The sequence below is a fragment of the Vicia villosa genome, linkage group LG4, assembly GCF_029867415.1.
Source record: "Vicia villosa cultivar HV-30 ecotype Madison, WI linkage group LG4, Vvil1.0, whole genome shotgun sequence".
NCBI classification, from domain to species: Eukaryota; Viridiplantae; Streptophyta; class Magnoliopsida; order Fabales; family Fabaceae; genus Vicia; species Vicia villosa.
The window spans coordinates 184,857,372-184,879,443 of NC_081183.1; the positions used below are offsets into that span (position 1 = coordinate 184,857,372).

The following is a 22,072-nucleotide window of genomic DNA, read 5'->3' on the forward strand; positions in this document are numbered from 1 at the left end:
AACAACATCATAACTCATAAAAAATCATGTACGTACCTTTCCTTAAAAAGTTTCTTGAAAAATGAAGATAAAGAAATGAGCTATTTGTTTCATCTTGCAAGGATTTGTAACACCTTTCCTTGATTTATACTAGTTAGAGTCATTATATTGGATTTTTGTAAAGATATGATGGAGTTTTGAGAGATTGGGCGAGAAAAGTTAGGGGTTCACTTTGAGCGTAGTCTCTTTTGAAGTAATTTAAGTTAGCTTATATAGGTAAAGAATTTCACCGTGGTTGATAAAATGAATCATGGTGAATTGTCTTGATATTTAACTACGATTGTTAATATGGAGTATGGTGAAAAGTGTTTAATTTTTATTTAAAAAACATAAAACTGCAGGTGTTGGGATTCGAAGCGTGTCACTCATTCACATATCACAATGATTGTTTAGTAGGATCGTGGTTATATGTGATTTTAAAAATAAAAAGAAAATGAAATGCACCTAATGAACATATATTACTTCGGCTGGTTAAGTGGTGGTAGTAAGAAAATACTCCCTCCATTATTTATTATAAGAAAAATTTAACTTTTTTAAATTCTTTTTTTTTTCAATAGGCAATTTGTATAAAGATATCGCACTAGGGGTCCAACCCTTACACGAAACAAGAATTACACAGAATTAAAGCACTCCAACGATGCCTTGTACCAATCATCGAAACTAGAAATAGACAAAGAATTACCCCAAGCTAACCACCTCCAAGACAAAAACAAAACATTGGAACAAATAACATCGAAACTAAAGGACGCATTCTCAAAAATGATAGTGTTCCTCATAATCCACAAGCTCTAAGTGGTTGCACTCCAAATAATATTGATTTTATCCCTAACCGAACCATTCTTCACCTTCTCTTGGATGTTGCCGAATTCCAACAAATCACCAAAATTAATATGAGAATCAACACCTAGCCAAATGTAAATCCAATATCAAATCCTTTTTGAGACATAACAAGAAAAGAATAAATGATTCGATTTTTCCGGTTGGCTCCCGCAAAACACACAACAAGGATTTGTGGAGATATTATCTATACCTCTATAAATGATAAGGTCTTTGGTAGGAACTCTATCAATTAAAATTCTCCACACAAAGATCTTGTATTTAGGCAGAATTTTCATCATCCACATGGCTTTCAACGCGGAAATCGTATGCGGCAGCCAAGCCTCAACCTTGAAATCAGAAACCAGAACCACCATGCTTGCTGTTGTGAAATCACCTTCAGTATTATGCTTCCATTTAAACGAATCGCTACCTTCCTGCCCGACTCTTCAACTGGCAGCAAGCTGGAAAACTGTTGCCATTGTTGCTGAATCACTAGGCTGCCAGCAGTGACTGTTTCCAACCAACCCGCATCAAAAAGCTTCTCAAAATGCCACTCCTTCAAACCATTGCTGCTAGACGAAAATTCCTCCACCGTACCAAGCTTCAAAATGGACAGATCAAAGAGGTTCGGAAACATACTATTGAGCAGAACTTCCAGCCACGAACTGTACCAGAACAGAGTTATGTTTCCTTTTTTCCAACAGCTCTGCACACAATTAGAAAAACCTGCACCATTAAGATCTAGATTAAAATCCTTCATGATGATGTCCCTCCACCACAAGGAATCGTCCGATTTAATAACCTCAGCAGTGGCTACCGGCACCTTCAATACCGGGTCAGAATATCTTAACCGCAAAAAATCACTCCAAATAGCTTTGTCCTCCATCAATATCCTCCATTTCCATTTGAGAAGGAGAATTTTATTGATCTCACCAACATCTCTAATACCGAGGCCACCTTTTTCTTTCGTCTTGCAAACTGTATCCCATTTTACCCAATGTATGCATTTTTTTTTAGGGTTTCCGCTCCACAAGAAATTACTTAGAAGACTTCTAATTTGGTGAATTATTTTAACCGGTACTTTGAAGAAGGATAAGGTGTAGTTGGGTATAGCATTAAGGACCGCGTTAATGAGTGTGACTCTCCCTCCAACTGAGATGTTCCGCCCCTTCCACGATGATAGTCTATTCGTGATATTATTAATCACTTTCAACCAAACTTTCTTTCTTCTATGATTCGCTCCCACCACAATTCCTAGAAAAGAAAAAGGAACTTCTCATTTCTTGCACCCAAGAAAACAAATGGCCGAGTTCAAGAACCACAAACCTATGTTCACACCAATAATATTGCTCTTGGAGAAGTTGATCTTCAAACCCGATACAAGTTCGAATCCCCTCAAAAGAACTTTCAAACTCCAAATATTTTCGTTAGAAGGTTCACCAAGAATTATAATATCGTCCGCGAATTGTAAAATGTCCACATACTCTTCTACCCCATACTTGAACGGCTTGAAGTCCCCAATTTGCACCAATTTTCTAACGAGAGAAGTTAGCCCTTCCATAGCTAAAACAAAAAGAAACGGAGACAATGGGTCCCCTTTCCGTAACCCCTTTTGAACTTTGAAATCTCTCGTAGCACTTCTATTAACTAGAACCGACAGGTTACTCGTGAAAATGCACGCCTCCATCCATTTCATCCAATTTACACCGAACCCTATATTCTTCATCACGGATCTAAGATAATTCCAAGAGACAGAGTCGTACGCCTTCTCAAAATCAACCTTAAGAAATAGACAAGCCTTCCTCTTCCTTTTGACCTAATCAAGAATCACATTAACAAGCAAAACCCCGTCCAACATATTTCTTCCCGAGACAAAAGCGGTTTGGTTAGGGAAATCAAATTACCTATCACCTTTTTGATTCTATTGGCTAACAACTTAGCAATTATTTTATAAAGACTTCCCACCAAACAAATAGGATGAAATTCCGATAAGTCTTGAGGATTCTTTACCTTCGGGATTAAAGCAATGAAAGAAGAAGAGATAACTTTCACCACCTTTCCTTTAGATTGGAAATCGTAGCAAAATCTCAAGATGTCATCCTTAAGCATTGTCCAAAAAGTCTTGAAAAACTCTAACGTGTAACCATCGGGACCCGGACTCTTGTTTCCATCGCACGACCAAATGGCTTCTTTGACTTCTATCTCTTGAAAAGGACACTCCAAAATCTCCCTATCTGAACTAGATAACACATTCAGCCCAAGGTCCATAGGGACCGGTCTATTTACCTCTTTTTCTTTGAAAAAACCATTAAAGTGCTCAAAGATCGAGCCTTTAATATCATCTACCTCCTCCAAGGTTCCACTTTTAGACGCAAGAGATCACAACGCATTACCACCCTTCCTTCCCCTTATAGAGTTATGAAAGAACCGAGAATTGCTATCTCCTTCCGTAAGCCAAAGTTGTCTCGATTTGAGTCGAAACAATCCTTCTTTCTTGTTAAGGTTCTTCCAAAATTCCTACACCACCTTAGCTCTCTTTCTAACCACCTCCTCCAGAGCGTTACTTGTAAAACGAACAAACTTGATATCTAAAAATTGAATTTCTTCACTCGCTTTGTCTATGTTGAGGTTGATCCACCCATACACCTCCTTGTTCCACCAGGATATCCTCTCCTTTAAAACTTTCATTTTTTCCACCAAGCAAAAGTCTCCCCTTCTTGAAACATGAATCTTAACTCACTCCTCTTCCACAAATTTATGAAAGTCTTTGTGCTTTAGCCACGCATTATTAAATTTAAAAGGTTTGGGCCCCCAATCCTTTCTATTATCCTTGATTCAAATCGGAGCATGATCAGATAAATCTCTCTCGCCAATGGTTTGACCCGCTACCTTCCAATTCTCTACAAAACAATTCGAAAGGAGGAATATATCGATACGGCTCATAGCTTTACCATTGCTTTTAAACCAAGTGAATTTTCCTCCTATAGTTGGAAGATCCACCAAGTCCATCTCCTCTATAAATCCCTTAAACTGACCAATCTCCTTACTATTACATCTATTGGAAACTCCCACTCTTTCTTTCGCCGATGAAATGGAATTGAAGACCCCCCCTATGCACCAAGCACCCTTATCATTGTTATTTTTGACAGAAATGAGCTTCTTCCACAACTTCTTTCTTTTGGCATTGTCACACGGCGCATAAATGTTAACAAAATAAATCCTTTTACCATCTTTCTCCGCACACAATCCCAAAAAACCCTCTCCTCTAAAACTAAACAGCAGCGATAGATAGTCCCTTCTCCACATAATTAACAATCCTCCCGCCGCCTCTACCGCGTCCATAGTCTAAATACATGATTTATTGAATGAATGTAAAAAGTCAAATTTACTTATAAAAGAGAATGGAGCGTGTATTACAAAATGTGCTTTTTATAGTTGTGTCAAAAAGTAGATTGGATAGGTCCGTTCTATCAGAAGATTTGATTGACAATTAGAAGGTGGAGGCACAAGAGGTAAGGGACGGGTACGTTTCAAATTACAAAGCTATTTGGATCAAGTATAATGGAAGGGATTGGGGTCCAAAATCCTTTGGAGTGAACATATGTTGGTTTGAACATATGTTGGTTTGAACATAAAGACTTCCTCAAATTTGTAGAAAAGAATGGAAGAATATTTAATGTAAAAGGTAAACATGCATATGTTTTGAAAGAAAATTTTGAAGTGCTAAGAACAAAGCTGAGAGATTGGAACATGAAAGTTTTTGGGTGGATACACTTAAAGTGGAACAGACAACTAAGAAATTAAATTAAATACATTCATAAATGAGTACCACTGATGAACAAAATAAGGAGATGATAGAAAGAAGAGTTTAATATACTTCACCCCCTGCCAATATAGCGAGAATCGGTTTGCCCCCCTTGAATGAATTTTTTTACGTAACACCCCTTATAAAACCCAAATCATGGATTTACCACACCTTGTTACTACACGAGCTGACTTGGCACTGTACCAATGGACACGCTGGCGCTGACTGGACTTCTGTTCATACTTTTGAAATGAAAAGCGTATGATTACCCCCCCCAAATCCTACATTTCCAGCTTAGGGTTTTTTGGCAAAATTAGAAACGAGAAGTAGAAGACGGAAACGATGGCTGAAGACGGCGGCGCAACGGTGGATTCGCCTGAGGTAAGTACTCATCTGTTGTTCTTCACCGGTCCTCAGTGTTTTATGTTGTCTTATTAACCCGTTTTTGTATGCAGTTGAATGTAAGGTTTGACTGTTTGTTCCACCACTGAGGAGAATTCATGAAGCCTCACGACGGTGAGATGATTTACAGAGGCGAGGTTACGACGCTTATCACCGGTGTACACATTGAAAGGTGGTCTCAGACTCACATTCAAAAGGTGGTAAGTGGGTGGGGATATGAAGCTGGGTCGTTTAGGTTATGGACGAAAATCCCTGAAATAGATCCTAATTTTTTCCAGATTAAAACTGATTCTGATGCTTATGATTTAGCTGCGTTTGCTTGTTCAATGAGAGTAGATGGTAAATTGTTTGTTGAACACGATGCAGATATACACAGTAGGAAACCTAGGTGTGTGAATGAAAGTTTAGAGTTAGAGGTAAGTGATGAAGAGATCTTAGAAGGGATGGATGATAGTGAGGATGAGAGGGCCACAACTCTTGATGATGGGTTTGGATTGGTTGATGTTACTTTACCAGTTAGTGAGGGCCCTCTTGTAGCTGGTTTGTTGACTTATCCTAGTAAGGGTAAAGGTAAAGGTGAGAGTGAAAATAAAGGTGAGGATGATGAATATATAAGTGAGGATTTACTAAGTTCTGACCCTGATGCCTCAGAGGATGAAAAAGAGCATAGGTTTGAAAAGTTTAAGAAGGAGGAGCTTAACAAGGATTACAAATTTAAATGGGGTATGGAGTTTAATACCCTAAATGATTTTAGAGAGGCCATCCGTGAGTGGACGGTTTTAAATGGAAGGGAAATTACTTTTGTTAAAAACGAGAGTTATAGAGTGAGGGTTGAGTGCAAGGCCAAATGTGGTTTTTTAATGCTTTGCTCTAAAGTGGGCCATAAGCACAGTTATGCCATAAAGACTATAAAAGATACCCACACATGTGCTAGGGTTTTGGAAAACAAAAGTGCAAGTTCTAAGTGGGTGGCTAAGGCTGTGGTCAAAAAGATGAGAACATCTGACAAGGTAAGGATTTGTGACATAATCCAAGATATGAGACAAAATTATTCTGTTGGTATCACTGTTTGTAGGGCATGGAAAGCAAAGCTGATTGCCAAAAAAATCATTGAAGGAGATGCAGACAAGGAGTATGCAAATCTGTGGAGGTATGCATCTGAGTTGCATAGGGTCAATCCTGGAAACACTGTGAAGATAAACATAGAGAGGCCATTAACTACCATCCCACCAAGGTTTGGCTCTTTTTACTTCTGTTTTGATGGATGTAAAAAAGGATTTACAAATGGTTGTAGACCCTTCATTGGGGTAGATGGTTGTCATTTGAAGACAAAGTATGGAGGTCAACTACTGATTGCTGTTGGAAGAGATCCTAATGATCAATACTTCCCTTTGGCCTTTGGTATTACCGTCAAAAAGTAATACAATGAATTTCACAAGAATCAGTAAACTCATTCTTGCAAGAAAATATAATGAAATTGGATTCTCACATGGTACCCACTATGTGTTCGATAAAATACCTCTGCAAGCAACAAACCTTTCCCGCGTCAATGACCTCCGCGATGTGCAACATGACTTCGAAGCTCTCACGCAATTCTTTGGCACTTACCGGCATATCCTCTTTGATTCCTGCATCGGTAAAACCACGTGGCCTTATGGTTCTGGTATAGGGAGCAAAATAGATTGGGTTCTACCTGAGATCGACGGTGACGACATCGTTAGCGCTTTTAAAGGTAACTCTAATATTTTCTGGGCTGAACATTTTGTCAAACAGTTTCTAGGCATGAACGATTGGTGGGTTAATGATTGGTGGGTTAATAATTGCGGTACCAGCTATACTGATAATTTCAAGGATCTAGGTATGACTTTTCTTGATAGTCTGGTTAACATTTTCAGAAAAATAAACTCCCCTGTTGTTGGTTATATTGCTAATGGTGCTTTAGTTCTTAGCATTGATACTGATTTTAGGTCTGTTATGGATGTTTTTCCCAAGTATTTGCAATCCCCTTTGAAGATTCCATGGGATAGAGGAAAAGAAAATTGGTCTAAGCTCTTTGGTAGGTGTTCCACTAGTTGTCAACTTGTGATACTATTAGCTGTAAGATCTACTGCAAGTATAGTAAAAAAAAAAAGGCATGGGACTCACAGAAGAGATATAAAGGAACTGATTATTCGTTAGCCTTAGTTCTTAGTAACACTTGGCTGCTCAATATTCATTCTATATCCTGCAAGAACTGACATAAGTCCATATGATAGAGGAAGGAAAAATACTGTTTGGGGCGTTCTCCTAATGATCGGCTATCTTGGGTGTGATGGATTTGCAAGCACATTCCACGATAAGTTGTTTAAAAGCCATGACATGGAAATACATAATCAAATATTCTACACAACTTTGTGTTCTTGTATTCTTAGCCTGACTGGTCTTATCTTACAAGGACACTTATTACCTGCATTAAGGATAAGAGAATGAGGTATGCTTTTAATGTGTTCATTCCAAATTCTGCATTACCTCCTGAGTTGGAGACAAGAAAGATCTTTTTGAATGGTTTTGTCTCAAGATAAATATGTTGTTACAATTCTTCAGTTTAGGCAGTGGGATCCTAGAAGCAACTTTAACATTATATTTACAACCTTGAGGACAAGGTTGTTTTTCAAGATTGGTGGAATGTAATGAATTAGACCCAAGTTCTACAAATCCATTATAATTAATAGTAGTGAGTCACTACTCTTTAGAAGGATCTAGATGATGGAATTAGTTTATGTTTATGTTATAAATATGTGATAGGTGAATGTAATGATCATCAAGAAAATGAATGAAGAAATTAGTTTTAGAGTTGTTAGTTTTTTTTAGCATAGTTTTCTCTCTATCTCTCTTAGCCTCAAAATCATGTTCATAACAATGCTCAACTTGAAAATCAGTTACAAAGGGATGGAGAAGAGGCCTATCAACATGGAAAGGACAGTTTTTGACAATAGGAGACAAATTAACATTATTGAACTCTATCATATCATGCATGCCAATATACCTTATATCCTTTTTCAAAGATCCAAAAATGACAGTGCAGGAAATAGTACAGATACAAAGGAGATTTCTACGAAATGGAACTGAAGAAAAATACGTGGAAGACCAAAGCAACTTTAAAAACCAAAATCTTTGGATGAAGAATGATGCTGAAAAAATTACCAACAAGAATGCAACTAGTAAAGAGAGGGATAATCCATAGTGATCATGAAAAGGTAAGTTTTATCTCCTATTAATCATTTAAATCCCAAATAATTTTTTTTGAGTTTTTCTCTATTGTCTTCCTCATAAGAAACCTATGAAATCTTAAATTGCAGATTAGCCTGTAAATTCTATTTTGTAAAACAATTACACTTAAAAAACATGCCACTGAATTAAAATTATTTAGGGTTGTTCCAAGTGATTGGAGTTTTCTTTTTGAAAATATTAGGTTGCTCATTAATCTTTCTAGCATTATCAGATTCTTTTTATCTTTCTAAGCTTCCTTTTCAGCTTCTACTCAACTTCAGATTCCGCTTCTAAATTACAATGGAAGCTTGATTTTTGAATTGGTTTTGAGTGTGAATCTTGAAAATAGATAATACATTACATAGTGAATCCCAAAAAAATAGCAGCAGCATACAGCTTAAAAAGTATTCCATATACTCAAAGAAGGTAAGATGTTTGAACCCAAAAATGCAAACAATAGTTTGGAGAACACTAAATAATTTCAATTTAGGGAATATATTATCAATAACAAAAACACTATAGTGTTAATCACTCTTAATTTTCCATCAAAAAAAAAAAACCTTAAAATTCATAATATATTAGATAATTTGGGAAGAATACAAATCATTATGAAGAGTCTTCCACATAATAAATAACTTCAGCTTCTCCAGATGCTCTTTTGAACCTCATAAATAACTTCAGCTTCTTCTGACGCTCTTTTGAACCGAACTAGTTCGATAAGCAACTCCACTCTGGCATTTACAAGAGGCTTCACAATTATCTTTTCTAGCACAGGCGAATAGAGAAGTAGAAATTTGATCAAATCTAGTTCAGGTTGAAAGCCGGAGATGCTATCAATTGTTACATGTCGCACTTGGATGGGTGTGACTGGCCTCGAAAATACATCTTCCCAAGAATAGCCGTCACTGACAGGTGTCAAAGGGACATTATGCGCCTCAATATGTGCCTACATGCAATTGTTACATATCCATGGATCAAAAGGAGAAAGATAATATACATGAGAGATACAGATCAGTTTATTAAAATCACATTTACATGTCTTAGAAACTAACTTCAAAAGCTAAAAACTAGACAGATACTTAAAAAAAAAAAGTTTGCAAACTATAGAACTTAAAAAACTACATAAAAACAAAAACATGTTAAGCAAGAGCAACAACAAATCAACAAGCAAAGCCAAACTAAATGAATACTTACAGATATTTCTAATTTTTGAAGATTAGGTGAGCTTCGGAGCAAAAAAAGAGCGGCAGAAATTTCCTTCAAGTCATTGAAATTTATGCTTAAGGAAAGATAGCTTAGATCAACACAAGGTGTAGGAAGCTTTACTGGAAAATCACCTGCAGCCAAATACTAAAGCAAAAAAAGAAAATGGCTCTAAATCAGAATACAGATCCGGATCTGGAGTTGCGTACACATGATTGTGGTTCATATTCAACAGTATTAGGCGAGTCATTCCTAAAGTCAAATTTTAAATTCAGATAATCGAGTATTATACCTTTAAAAAGTAACTACCAATCACTAAGCTCTTTATGTGAGGTCGATTATCAAAAAAATTGAGCAAGTTGCTAGGGCGTCCCGGCAGTGTACTTTCATTGTCTTCTGAGATCAAATCCAACCATGAATCAACAACTACTCTAGATAATTTGAAAGTGTTGTCAAGGCTAATACCATCAAATCTTCCATATATTTTAAAAACCTTGAGATTTGGGGCGTGAATATTAATTTGTGTTATACCATCACGATCAAGTACTATCAATTTCAATTTTTCAAGTAGGGGGCAACCGGATATCAAGTTTTCAAAATCATCTGGAGCCACTCTTACCCCCTCCAGCTCAAGACTTTTCAAGTTCCTGAAGCCTTCAAACGTCTTTGGAGGCTTAAGCAAACACCACTTTAATTTTAAATGATGTAAACTTTGACAAGTGAATAAACACCAAGGTAGCTTATAGCGTTCTTTGGTTATCCAAACTTCTAGAACAAGTTCTTTAATAGACCTTCTGGTTAGATGAAGAATCCACCGATCCATATCAATCTCAAATATTTCAGAAAGACCCGGACAATCGTTAGCGAACTTGAACATCTTGATTGGCCCCGAATGAACTAAGAGTACATGATCAACAGTTTTCAAAAGCATGCTCTCCGAGACACTATGTCTATCAAACACAAGATTTGGAAGTGTGTACCATTTGTTCTTCCATATTTTGGATAAAACACTTGTTCTCACTGCTTCCCTAATTGACAAACAAGACAGAATTTGGTCTGTTACATGACCTGGTAAGTTGCTAATCATATCAGGCTCCGCATCAATCATTGTTTGGCGAGTAGACTTTGTTTTCCTTCCCTTTAGATAGATATATAGGTACATACATGAACCAGAAAACAAACAAGGTTAGCATATATATTTATCTATGTATAGACACAAGAATCGTACTAAACTAAAAGTCTAAAACTAATGTAACTTCATTCAATAAATAAAAACACCATAGTTATAAAACGGTTACTATAGTGTTCACATTTTGCTCATTTACATACTATACTAGACAGAAGAAAACATAGAGAAATTACCATTGTTAAGCTACGGATTGAGTTGTTCCAGGAAAAGAAGGAGATCTTGGAATCTGATTGCTGTAACAAACAATAAAAACATTAATTAATTTGAGAGAAAATATAGATGAAATGATGAATTGCATGTTGAAGAAGAAATGAAGAGATAAAAGGGACCTTAACAAATAAGGGTTGTAATCGCCTAGATTAGAGAAAAGGATAGGTTCTAATTTGAGATTTTATAGAAAATTTATATGAAAAGGGTTTAGGGTTCACACACTGTAATGAGTAATGATGAGTGTACAATCAATACAAGGGAACAACTAAACTAGTTTAATTAGGGCACTAACATCAATTTATTTATCATAGTATTTAGAATTGTTTTTGCATATAGTTTTGATTTTATTATTTAAATTTAAATCTTTTAGGTTTTTTTATTGTATATATAAAATGTGAAACGTGAGAATAGTACAAAAATAAAGTATGCATATGCTCATTACTCTATTAGTTTATGAGGAGTGATTTTACCTCCTAAATTGAGAAAGTGTCTCATATTAAAAAATCGCTTTCCCAATATAAGACAACATTATAATATATACGGATGTTACCTACTAGTCCTAATTCCAAATAAACCAATAAAAAGTTTGAAATACAAAATAAAGTATGCATATGCTCATTACTCTATTAGTTTATGAGGAGTGATGTAAACATTCATTTTTAACATACTTTTTTTAAAACATTACTCTCTTGTAAAGTGAAATAATATGAGTTCTACTATTTTTTTTTAAGCAAGATGGAATTAATAGGAGAACTAAAGGTTCTCAAACCTGTTTACACGAAAGGCGGAAACAAAAGCCAAAAGACCGCCGAAAGGAAATTACAAAGACTTCGAAATTTTTCGGTGGTGATAAACCAAAAAAAAAAAAAGAATATCCTTGAATTTTTCACACATACAAAGACTTCGAAATTTCTCTCATACAGTCATACTCCATAAAATGTATTTGTTAGTATTATTTCTTCAAATTTTGCAAATTGGTCCTCATGTTTTCTAAATTTACAAATTTGACCCCAAAAATTTTCAAAAAAATTGCAAATTGGTCCTTAATGATTTTTAAATTTTACAATTTGGTCCTTCATATTTTTAAAAATTGCAAATTAGTCCCTACTTCTCAATTTTTTAATTTGGTCCAAAAAATTTAATTTTTTTACAAAATGACCCCAAAAATCTAAGAATGAATTATCTTAATATTACATCCAAATAAAATAATTTAAAAATAAATGAATCTCAATTGAATCATTTGAAATTTGAATTTTTTGAAAGTTTTCAATTACCCCATCTAAACACACTCTTATAGTCTAAATTAAATTTTTAGTAATTGTGAGATAGTAGTTTAAGTTTTTAGTCTAAAATGTCCTTCCTATTATTTTTGGGGTCATTTTACCTATACCATCTAAAATACAGATTGGGCATATGCCTATTTATATAATAAAAATATCAAAAAACTTATAAACTGAGTACAATGAAAAATAAATTTGAGTCTTAGACACTTTTATAAACTTAGTTGAATTCCAAAAGAAATGGCAGCAGCATACAACTCAGCAGTTCTTCTTGCAGTAAAAAAAGTTAGGATGCTTGAACGCCAAATATGAAAACTTGAAGGAGTTTGAAGAACACTAAATTAACTTTAATTCAGGGAATATATTATCAACAACCAAAAAACTTTAGTGTCAATCACTTATAGTTTGCCACTTAGTTAAAAAGTTTAACTTTAGTCATAATTAACTACCTTAAAAGTCATAATACATTAGATGATTTGAAGAGAAAACAAATCATTAAGAGTCTTCCACCTGGTAAATAACTTCAGCATCTCCTGACGCTCTTTTGAACCGAATTAGTTCTGGAACCAACTCTGGTCTGACATTTACAATAGGCTTCACAATCAACTTTTCAAGCACAAGCGAATAGAGAAGTAGAAATCTGATAAAATCCAGTTCAGGCTGGAAACCAGAGATTCTATGTATTGTCACATGTCGCACTGGGATGGGTGTGGCTGGCTTCGAAAATGTATCATCCCAATCATAGACACTGACGGGTGTCAACGGGACTGTATGATGCTCAATCCGTGCCTACATGCAATTGTTAAAATCCATATATCAAAGAGGAAAGATAGTTTGCATAAAAGCGATATCGATCATATTAAAACTCTGAAGGTAGCATTAGCATTGTATTGATTGATAAAAGATGGAAATGAGGTACAGAATTGTTATTTTAGATCTAAAATGCAACAAACTCATATGTTCAGCTAGCAATATAACAACTTATATATCCAACCAAGTCTGCGAAACTAATTTTCATATCTAAGCACTAGATAGATACTTTAAAGTAAAAAATGTTTGCAGACTCTAGAGATTAATAACTACATAAAAACAAAAACATGGTGTGCAAGTGCAACCAACAATTAGCAAGCAAAACAGAGTAAAGCCCAGCTAAACTGAATGAATACTCACAGATATTTCTAATTTTTTAAGATTAGGTGAGCTTTTGAGCAAGCAAAGCGCAGCCGAAATTTCCTTCAAGTCATCAAAGTTTATGCTTAAGGAAAGATAAGTTAGGCCAATACAAGGAGTAGGAAGCTTTCTTGGCAAAAGACCTGCAGCCAAATACTAAAACAAAACCGAAAGGTTATACTATAAATCATAATATAAATTAGGAGTTACAGACACATGAGTGTGGTTCATATTTAACAGTATTAGGGGAGTCACTACTAAAGTCAAACTCAAAATTCACATGCTAAAGCATTATACCTTTAAAAAACAACTACCAATCACTAGGCTTTGCAGATGAGGTCGACGATTGAAAAAATCGAGCAAATTGCTAGAGCGTCCATGCAATGTACTTTGATTGTTTTCAGGGCTCAAATTCAACCTTAAATTCATGATTACAGTAACTAATTGGAAAGTGTTGTCAAAGTTAATACCCTCAAATTCACCAAAAACTTCAAAAATCTTGAGATTTAATGCGTGAATATTAATTTGGGTTAAACCATCAACTTCGGCCAATTTCAATTTTTCAAGCAGAGGGCATCCAGATATCATGTTTTCAAAAGCATCTTGAGCCATTGTAACAAAACTTAGATCAAGACTTTTTAAGTTCCTAAAGCCTTCAAACACCCCCAGAGGATTAAGCCAACAGCATTGTAGTTTTAAATGATGTAAACTTTGACAAGAGAATAAGCACCAAGGTATCTTATAGTATTCTTCTTCTTGATCTATAATTTCCAAAACAAGCTCTTTAACACACCTTCCAATAAGATGAAGAATCCATCTATCAATATCGGTAAAAAAAAATTCATCAATGATATCATATTGAGAGAACTTGTGTAACGCCTCAGACTGCTTTCGGGATGATAGACTGACCCCACAAACCAACACGGGTCTTTTCAGCATGCTTTGACCTCACTCGCACGCTTTCCGGGAAGCTTCCCAGAAGGTCACCCATCCCAATACTACTCCAAGTCAAGCACGCTTAACTGTGGGGTTCTTATTGAATGGGCTCCCGAAAAGAAGATGCATCTTGTTGGTATAGGTAGTACCTATCAATCCTTATAAGCTTTCCTTTAACCAATGGGCTCCCGAAAAGAAGATGCATCATGTTGGTATAGGTAGTACCTATCAATCCTTATAAGCTTTCCTTTAACCATGCAGTCCCATACCTGCACGGCTTTAGGATCCCTCTCATTCCGATGTGGCGACCACCCTAGCCCCAATTGGCCCCAGGCGTTCCATGCGGTGCAACCACCCCTCGCCTTCTTCGGCATCGGGTGTTACATGCCCACCAGCTTCCGCATGGTTCGTCCTCGAACCACATCGTACTGGGAGAGGTCTAGCTCTGATACCATTTGTAACGCCTCAGACTGCTTTCGGGATGATAGACTGACCCCACAAACCAACACGGGTCTTTTCAGCATGCTTTGACCTCACTCGCACGCTTTCCGGGAAACTTCCCATGCTTAACTGTGGGGTTCTTATTGAATGGGCTCCCGAAAAGAAGATGCATCTTGTTGGTATAGGTAGTACCTATCAATCCTTATAAGCTTTCCTTTAACCATGCAGTCCCATACCTGCACGGCTTTAGGATCCCTCTCATTCCGATGTGGCGACCACCCTAGCCCCAATTGGCCCCAGGCGTTCCATGCGGTGCAACCACCCCTCGCCTTCTTCGGCATCGGGTGTTACAACTTGAACATGTTGATTGGCCCCGAATGAAGTAGAAGTACATGATCAACAATTCTCACAAGCTTGCTCTTATTAACTAAAGAGCCTTCCAAAGCTACACCTTGTTTATCAAACACAAGATTTGGAAGTGTGTACCATTTGTTCTTCCATATTTTGGATAGAACACTTGTTCTCACGGCTTCCCTAATTGGCAAGTAAGACAGAATTTGGTCTATTACATGACCCGGTAAGCAACTAATTCTATCTGTCACCACCGTATCAATCACTGTTTGGCGAGGACGAGTAGACTTTTTATGTTTTCTTCCCTTTAGGTTGATATATTCATGTTAAAACAAAAGTACAGAAAGAAATCAGAAAACAAACAAGGTTAGTGTAAATATGAATCATGCATACATACAAGAATCATAACTAAGTCCACCGAGACAACGTTAAAACTAAAACTAATGCAACTTCATCAAATAAATAAAAACACCACAGTTATTTACTCTTTTAAAATCAAATTATAAAACTGTGTGGTTACTATATAATGATGTATCATGAAATTCTTTACAAAAGAAGAAGACTTTGAGAAAGTACCATGGTTAAGCTACCGATTGAGTTGCTCCATGAAAAGTTGATCTTAGAGTGCGATAGCTGCAAAAAAAATAACATTAATTAATTTGATAAAAAAATAAAGATGAAATGATGCATTGTGTGTAGAAGAAGAAATCAAATGAACAAGAAGTAATGAATAATCACAAATTCTCAGTAGAGAAAGGATGGTTCTAATTTGTGATTTAGGGTTCGCACCGTAACCGTAGAGTCGAGTCAATACGAAGAAACAACTCAACTCCACGACCACGAGTCTATGCCAGTTATCATCATCATACCAAGATCCTCTTTGATTTAAATCTTTACAACTTCCCCTCAAAACATCCGGCCAAAATGCCCAATTGTAATAAATGATGGAAGAGAGTGGATTGAAATGGACTGAAATGGAATGGTATAAACTTATGTTCTGTTTGGATTAAATTAAAAATCGATGGAATGGAGCGGAACCTCCTAGAATGTACTCCATCACATTTCAACACTTTGTATCATTTTTTATACCCTCCGATTTGGGCGGATGACAAAATATTTAGATTCCGTCATGAAATAACCAAACAATGGAATGTCATATTTATTCCATTCCGCTCCGTTCCGTTCCACTCTATTATGCTCCACTCCATTCCACTCCGTTGATTTTAGTCTATCCAAACATAGTCTAAGAGTGAAGACCCATTTTAGTCTCTCACAAAAATTACACGATTCAAATTAGTCTCTCACAATAAAAAGAACTCGATTTAATCTCTTATAAAATTTCACTGGGTCATATTAGTCCTTCTATTAATATTTTTTTTAAACCGGTTTTTTTTCACTTTTAAACCATGACTAGAATGCTACGTTGTATTTTATTTTTTTAATACTAAATTAATTTTTAATTTTAATTTCATTTTTAAATAATTTTGATTTAATAAATTTAATTTATTTTTAAACAATTTTGATTTAACAATATCCAAAAAGCCAAAATTAATTCTGATAAGGAATCGAACCCAAGAGTTTTAAACAATATATTAAATCTTTGCCACTAATAATTTTGAATTTAAAACAAAAATTAAAAAAATTGTACCAATGAAGTCTCAAATCTGAGTCCGATAAATGATAATCACTTTATAACTATACATATATTTATTTGTTTGTTATTTAAAATATGTAAATGTTTGTTCTAAATTATTAACTTAAGTTTTCATTATTAAGAATATTAACTATAGAAATTGATTTGTCTAGTTGTAAAGTGACTATCAAACTTGAACGGACTTGGGTTTAAGACTTCATTCGTACAAATTCTGAATTTAATATTACTGAAAACTATAGGAGGAATTATTTGTCATGAATATACATTGGACTAGTGGTAAAGACTTAATATATTTGTTAAAGATTCTGGGTTCAATTCCATATAAAAAATAATTTTGACTTTTTTGATATTATTAATTCATAATTGTTTAAAAATAAAATTATAATTAAAAATTAATTTAGTATTTAAAAAATGAAAAATTAAAATTAAAAGCCAACGTGGCAGTCCAATCACGGTTTAAAAGTATGAAAAAAAACCGGTTTGAAAAAAATATTAACATAAGGACTAATGTGATCCGATTAAATTTTGTAAGGGATTAAATCGGATCTTTTTTTGTGAGGGACTAATTTGGGTTGTCTAATTTTTGTGAGGGACCAAAATGGGTCTTCACTCATTAATTAAATAACAATTATTATTAAATAGGGTTAAATATATTAAGCCTCCGCCATTATAGCGAGTTTTGATTTAGGTCCCCTGAAGTTTTTTTTTTATCAAAGGCCCCTTATAATTTATAAATCCTAGATTTACCTAACCCTTTTATCACATTTGCTGACTAGGCTTTGAAGTATTGGTCACGTTGGTAATTATTTGCTGACTAGGCTTATATGAAGCCTGGAAATGTGTACATTGGTTGTTTACCCCCCCCCCCCCCCCAAAACAAGTAAACACACAAAATTAGGCTTTTCAAAATTGAGAAAGTGCGAAGCTCTGAAGTGGAAAACGGAGAAGACGAAGCTGCAATGGTTGGAAACGGTGATGAACCGGTCGAATCGGCTGAGGTAACTGGTCATCCCTTTCTTCCGTACTTGGGGATAGCATTGATGTTTGTTATTTTGCTTGTATTTTGCTTTTATAGATGGTTACCTGGTGTATCTTATAGATGCACTAAGTGTGACAAGGTGGGACATAATGTGAAGTAATGCAAGAGCAAAAGATAAAATCCAAATGCATTGAAAATAAACGTAATGACACTAGTATGTGTATGTAACTGGTTTTTATATAATGTTGAAGTTTAATGGATATGTAACTGGTTTAATTTTTTGTAGAAGAGAATTAGACCAAATGCAGGTGAAGAAGGTGATGCAAGTCAAGAAGCTGGTACAAACAATGCTGAAACTCAGACTGGGACAAACAATGTTGAAACTCAGACTGGGACAATCAATGCACAAAATCAGACTGAGACAAACAATGTAGAAATTTAAACCGGGACATTGTTTGGGGATATCACTGATGATATGATTAACAGCCTACCAGACATAAATTCTCATGTTCAAAGTCAGGCCCTAACAAGTAACTTAAAGAATGGTAAGACAAAGATGGCTGTCAAATCAACTAGAAGGAGGTCAAGTGAGAGGATAAAGGAGAACTGGTTCAAAAAACCTAAACAATTCACAAGTCCTAGTTCTAACCCTGATCAACCAATATGCATGGACACTGAGGAAAGGGAGGCATCAAAGACTACTCCTAAGAAGGCAGGGAAGGCTACTCCTAAGAAGGCTACTCCTAAGAAGACTACTCCAAAAAAGAAGTGATTTTAGCATCTATTTTTCTACTTTTGTTTGTAATGCACACTTTTGGTGCAATGTTGTTTTGTAATCAACACTTTTGGTTCATGTTGTTTTGTTATAACTGAATTATGTAACACTTTTGGTGCAGTGTTATTATGCACACTTTTTGTAATGACTGAATTACGCACTTTGTATGTGCTATTAAGAACTTAATATATGTTTTCTTCTTAATGGTTTTATTTTTCTGTCTGTGTTGTTTCAGTCTTGTTTGCGTTTGTTTAGTTGTAAGAAATATGTTTAATGAATAAATAAAGTTCAGTTGATTTCTAAAAAGATAATACAAGGAGTGCATACAATTATTGGGTGATGGATGCTGTTCTACGATTAGGACAATTATTTCGATTGTGGCCGACCTAACAACATCTAATACATTTACTTTATATTTTTTCAGTCGCATCCATTTCAGTTCTAATACACGTGTTTTTGGGGAGACCCATTTTCTTCCTAGGCATCCTTTCATTGGGTCAAACTACTTCCTCTTCATATGTAGGCCAGTAATCCTCTTTTTCTATCACTGGAAATGCATTGTTGTATACATCGAGCAAGGTCTCGACCTTGTAAATGGGAGATAATAGGCTTGAAACCTTTTGTAGTCGCTCTAACCTTCTTGTAGTAAGACCCGATACTCTTGTCTTGGCAGCCCCTCATTGTGGCCAATTATTTCTTTGACACTGAAAGTGCAGTTAAATTGGTCAAACTTGTAACATGATGGGTGTTAGCTTTAACAGTTTGTTCCTTTATAAATTTCATGCAACTTTCACTAAGCATCTGCCCTGATTGTGATAGTGTACTCCTCCTTTCACCCTTTTTTCGGGAACAACGAGACCATCCTAAAGTAGGTTGATCTCATCAATGCGATAATGGGAAGGTTTCTAATCTCTTTAAAAACATTGTTCATCAATTCCACAAGATTTGTTGTCATGTGGTCCCATCTTTGCTCGTTGACGTATGCCCCTGTCCACTTCTCTTTGGCAAGATTATCAACCCGCATGCCCGCATCCGGATTTGACAATCTAATTTCGTGACGATAATGTTGGAATGATGTTTTAGTTAATGCATATCCCATGTTCAAAAGAGTTTTATGAAGAATCATATCTTTGATCTCTTGCATGAAATTTTGTGCAATATGTCAAATGCAGTAGACAGGCGTGGAAGGTAGGTCGTTCCAACCGTTAGTCGGATTTTTATATGCACTCTTAATGGAGGCATGCCTATTATAAATTAAACAGAGAGCATGTTGGGGAGCAACGTGTGTTCGGAGATTCTTGAGAAAGAAACTCCAACCACCAGCAGTTTCTCCTTCCACCAGATCGAATGGAATTGGAAATATATTATTGTTTGCAACTTGTGCGACCGTCATCAGTAGCGTTCCTTTATATTTCCCGTATAACCAAGTTCCATCTATTTGAATAATCGGTTTGTAGAATGCAAATCCTATGATGCAAGGTTTAAAAGCCCAGAATAATCGATGGAGTATATTATTTCCATGGACACACATTCTATCCAGGGCATACGCTGGCAATGTCTCTATAATAGAAATTGTGCCAAGAGCATAAGTGTGAAGCTCCTATGGATATTTTTTAATAGAATGTGCCACGTGGCATGACACATATATGCAGGCCTATCAGGTGATGCATGCACGCATACACCTGTCACCTAAGCATACTCGGTCATGCATGCATACCTACACCTGTCACCTAAGCCTATCCAATCATGCATGCACACCTACACCTGTCACCTATACCTATCAACCCGTGCACGCCTACCACTGCCACCTATACTTATCAGTCCTTGCATACATGCCTACAACTGTCAACTATGTCTGCATGTATGTCACATTTAAGCCACATGGGGTGGCGCCTATGTAGTAGGTGATATGACATGTCATTCATGCAAGCAACGCCAACCTCCACCAACCCGTCTATAAATACCCACTCCCTTAACTCATTCTTTCATATGTACCCAAACTCTCCATCTCTTATCTTTATAAACTCTCCAGTTTTTTTATCTTCAAACAAGTCTCCAAGATTTCAAACATGTCCCTCCTTCTAACCATTGGTGAAACTCATATAGGAATTAAGGCAAACATTCAGTCATATGTAAGTTTTTTCATACATCTATATTTGTACATTGTTTCTTCGTCAACGCAACCATCCATGCTCATTATTTCATATCTATTTTTTATGATGTTTCGTGATTCCGTTGTCGTTCTCACGGTTATATTGCTCCTGGCCCATTGCTTGTTTCGTATCTACAACGTTCGAGCTTTAGACATGTGATCAATATTTCAAACAACGATATTGATCCAAAATTTATACTTGCCTTATTACAACGATGGAGACCTGAAACCCACACGTTTCATCTATCAACAGGTGAGTGTGGAATCACACTGGAGGACGTGCCCATGTTGCTGAGTCTCCCGATTGAGGGAAAAGCTATTAATGAGTATGTTCAACAAGTCAATGCTCTATGTGAGGATGTCTTGGGCAAAGATATGATTGAGGGAGTCGAGGGGTTCGAGGGGCCAAGGTATCAACCTAAAGACCTTAAAGCGTATTATCATTATATTTCTTTGGACGAACATTCGTTTGAGGAAAGAACATTAATTAAAACTAAATGTTATATTATGTTACTATTTGGTATCTTCTTATTTTCAGAAAGTACAGGTAACAATGTCAATTTTATATATTTAAGTTTGTTTTACAACATTGATAAAATTGAAAAGTATAGTTGGGGTTTTGCCGTATTGTTATGCTTTACAGTTCCCTCTATAAGAATTCAAAAAATAATATTTACACATTTTATGGATGCACTTTCTTGCTTCAAATATGGGGTTGGTGGAGAATACTTATACTAGCCTAGACAACCTGGTCATCCAAGTAAGTTAATTTTCTTGAAAATGTTTTTTTTTTATAATTATTTTTTTAAAAAAATGATTATTAAAAAATTTTCCTTTTCCGGTGATTTTAGTTTTGTGTAAATTTAAATATATTTATTTTAAATGTTCTATTAATATAAAAAATTATATAAGGTACTATGAAAAATATTAAAAAAAAAAACTTAGTCACTAGACTCATACTTAAGAGCGAATAATATGAATTTTTTGGTTATCACACCCTCCATTCTTATTTATAAACAAATTTTAACTTTTTAAATTTATTAAATAATTAATATATCTTATATAGTCTAAATAAATCATTTATTCAATGAATTAAAAAAAGTCAAAATTTGTTTATAAATAGGAAATGGAGGGAGAATTTAAATAAGCTGTTCATTAACATAAACTTCATTGATACAACTACATTACTTAGAGGAAAATTACATCATCATCTGTTCATTAAGTTTGGTTAATTTGTAAATCGGTGCTTCAATATTTTTTTGTTCAAACAGGTTCTTTTAAATATAAAAAATTATGTTTCCAAGCTTCCTTTTTAGCTTATACTCAACTTCAGATTCAGCTTCTGGTTGTGAGCGTGAATCGTGAAAATAGAAAATACATAGTGAATTCCAAAAGAAATGGCAGCAGCATACAACTTA

The 22,072-nt window shown here is 35.4% G+C and overlaps 3 protein-coding genes across 7 annotated transcripts; 1 reads left to right on the forward strand and 2 right to left on the reverse strand.

Annotated features, from left to right (window-relative positions):
* Positions 1–8,791: 8,791 nt before the first annotated feature.
* LOC131596336 (F-box/FBD/LRR-repeat protein At1g13570-like) lies at positions 8,792–11,174 on the reverse strand. Of its 3 annotated transcripts, XM_058868961.1 has the most exons (5): positions 11,036–11,174; positions 10,880–10,939; positions 9,810–10,655; positions 9,509–9,664; positions 8,794–9,260 (listed from the first exon to the last, which is right to left on the reverse strand). In XM_058868961.1, exons 2-5 carry the CDS (start codon positions 10,880–10,882, stop codon positions 8,952–8,954), a joined length of 1,314 nt encoding a protein of 437 aa, XP_058724944.1. In that variant the 5' UTR covers positions 10,883–10,939; positions 11,036–11,174; the 3' UTR covers positions 8,794–8,951. The 3 variants fall into 3 exon arrangements, with proteins under 3 accessions (XP_058724945.1, XP_058724946.1, XP_058724944.1); XM_058868962.1 differs by lacking the exon at positions 9,509–9,664 and having other exon boundaries at positions 8,792–9,260; XM_058868963.1 differs by lacking the exon at positions 11,036–11,174 and having other exon boundaries at positions 8,793–9,260; positions 10,880–10,933.
* A 1,347-nt stretch (positions 11,175–12,521) lies between these two features.
* LOC131596335 (F-box/FBD/LRR-repeat protein At1g13570-like) lies at positions 12,522–16,134 on the reverse strand. Of its 3 annotated transcripts, none has more exons than XM_058868960.1 (6): positions 15,964–16,134; positions 15,671–15,727; positions 15,095–15,399; positions 13,664–14,231; positions 13,367–13,522; positions 12,522–12,985 (listed from the first exon to the last, which is right to left on the reverse strand). In XM_058868960.1, exons 2-6 carry the CDS (start codon positions 15,671–15,673, stop codon positions 12,692–12,694), a joined length of 1,326 nt encoding a protein of 441 aa, XP_058724943.1. In that variant the 5' UTR covers positions 15,674–15,727; positions 15,964–16,134; the 3' UTR covers positions 12,522–12,691. The 3 variants fall into 3 exon arrangements, with proteins under 3 accessions (XP_058724943.1, XP_058724941.1, XP_058724942.1); XM_058868958.1 differs by having other exon boundaries at positions 15,884–16,134; XM_058868959.1 differs by having other exon boundaries at positions 15,833–16,134.
* Positions 16,135–17,707: 1,573 nt separating this feature from the next.
* LOC131598501 (uncharacterized) lies at positions 17,708–18,499 on the forward strand. Its single transcript, XM_058871096.1, has 3 exons — positions 17,708–17,746; positions 18,014–18,157; positions 18,248–18,499. Exons 1-3 carry the CDS (start codon positions 17,708–17,710, stop codon positions 18,497–18,499), a joined length of 435 nt encoding a protein of 144 aa, XP_058727079.1.
* Positions 18,500–22,072: the final 3,573 nt, after the last annotated feature.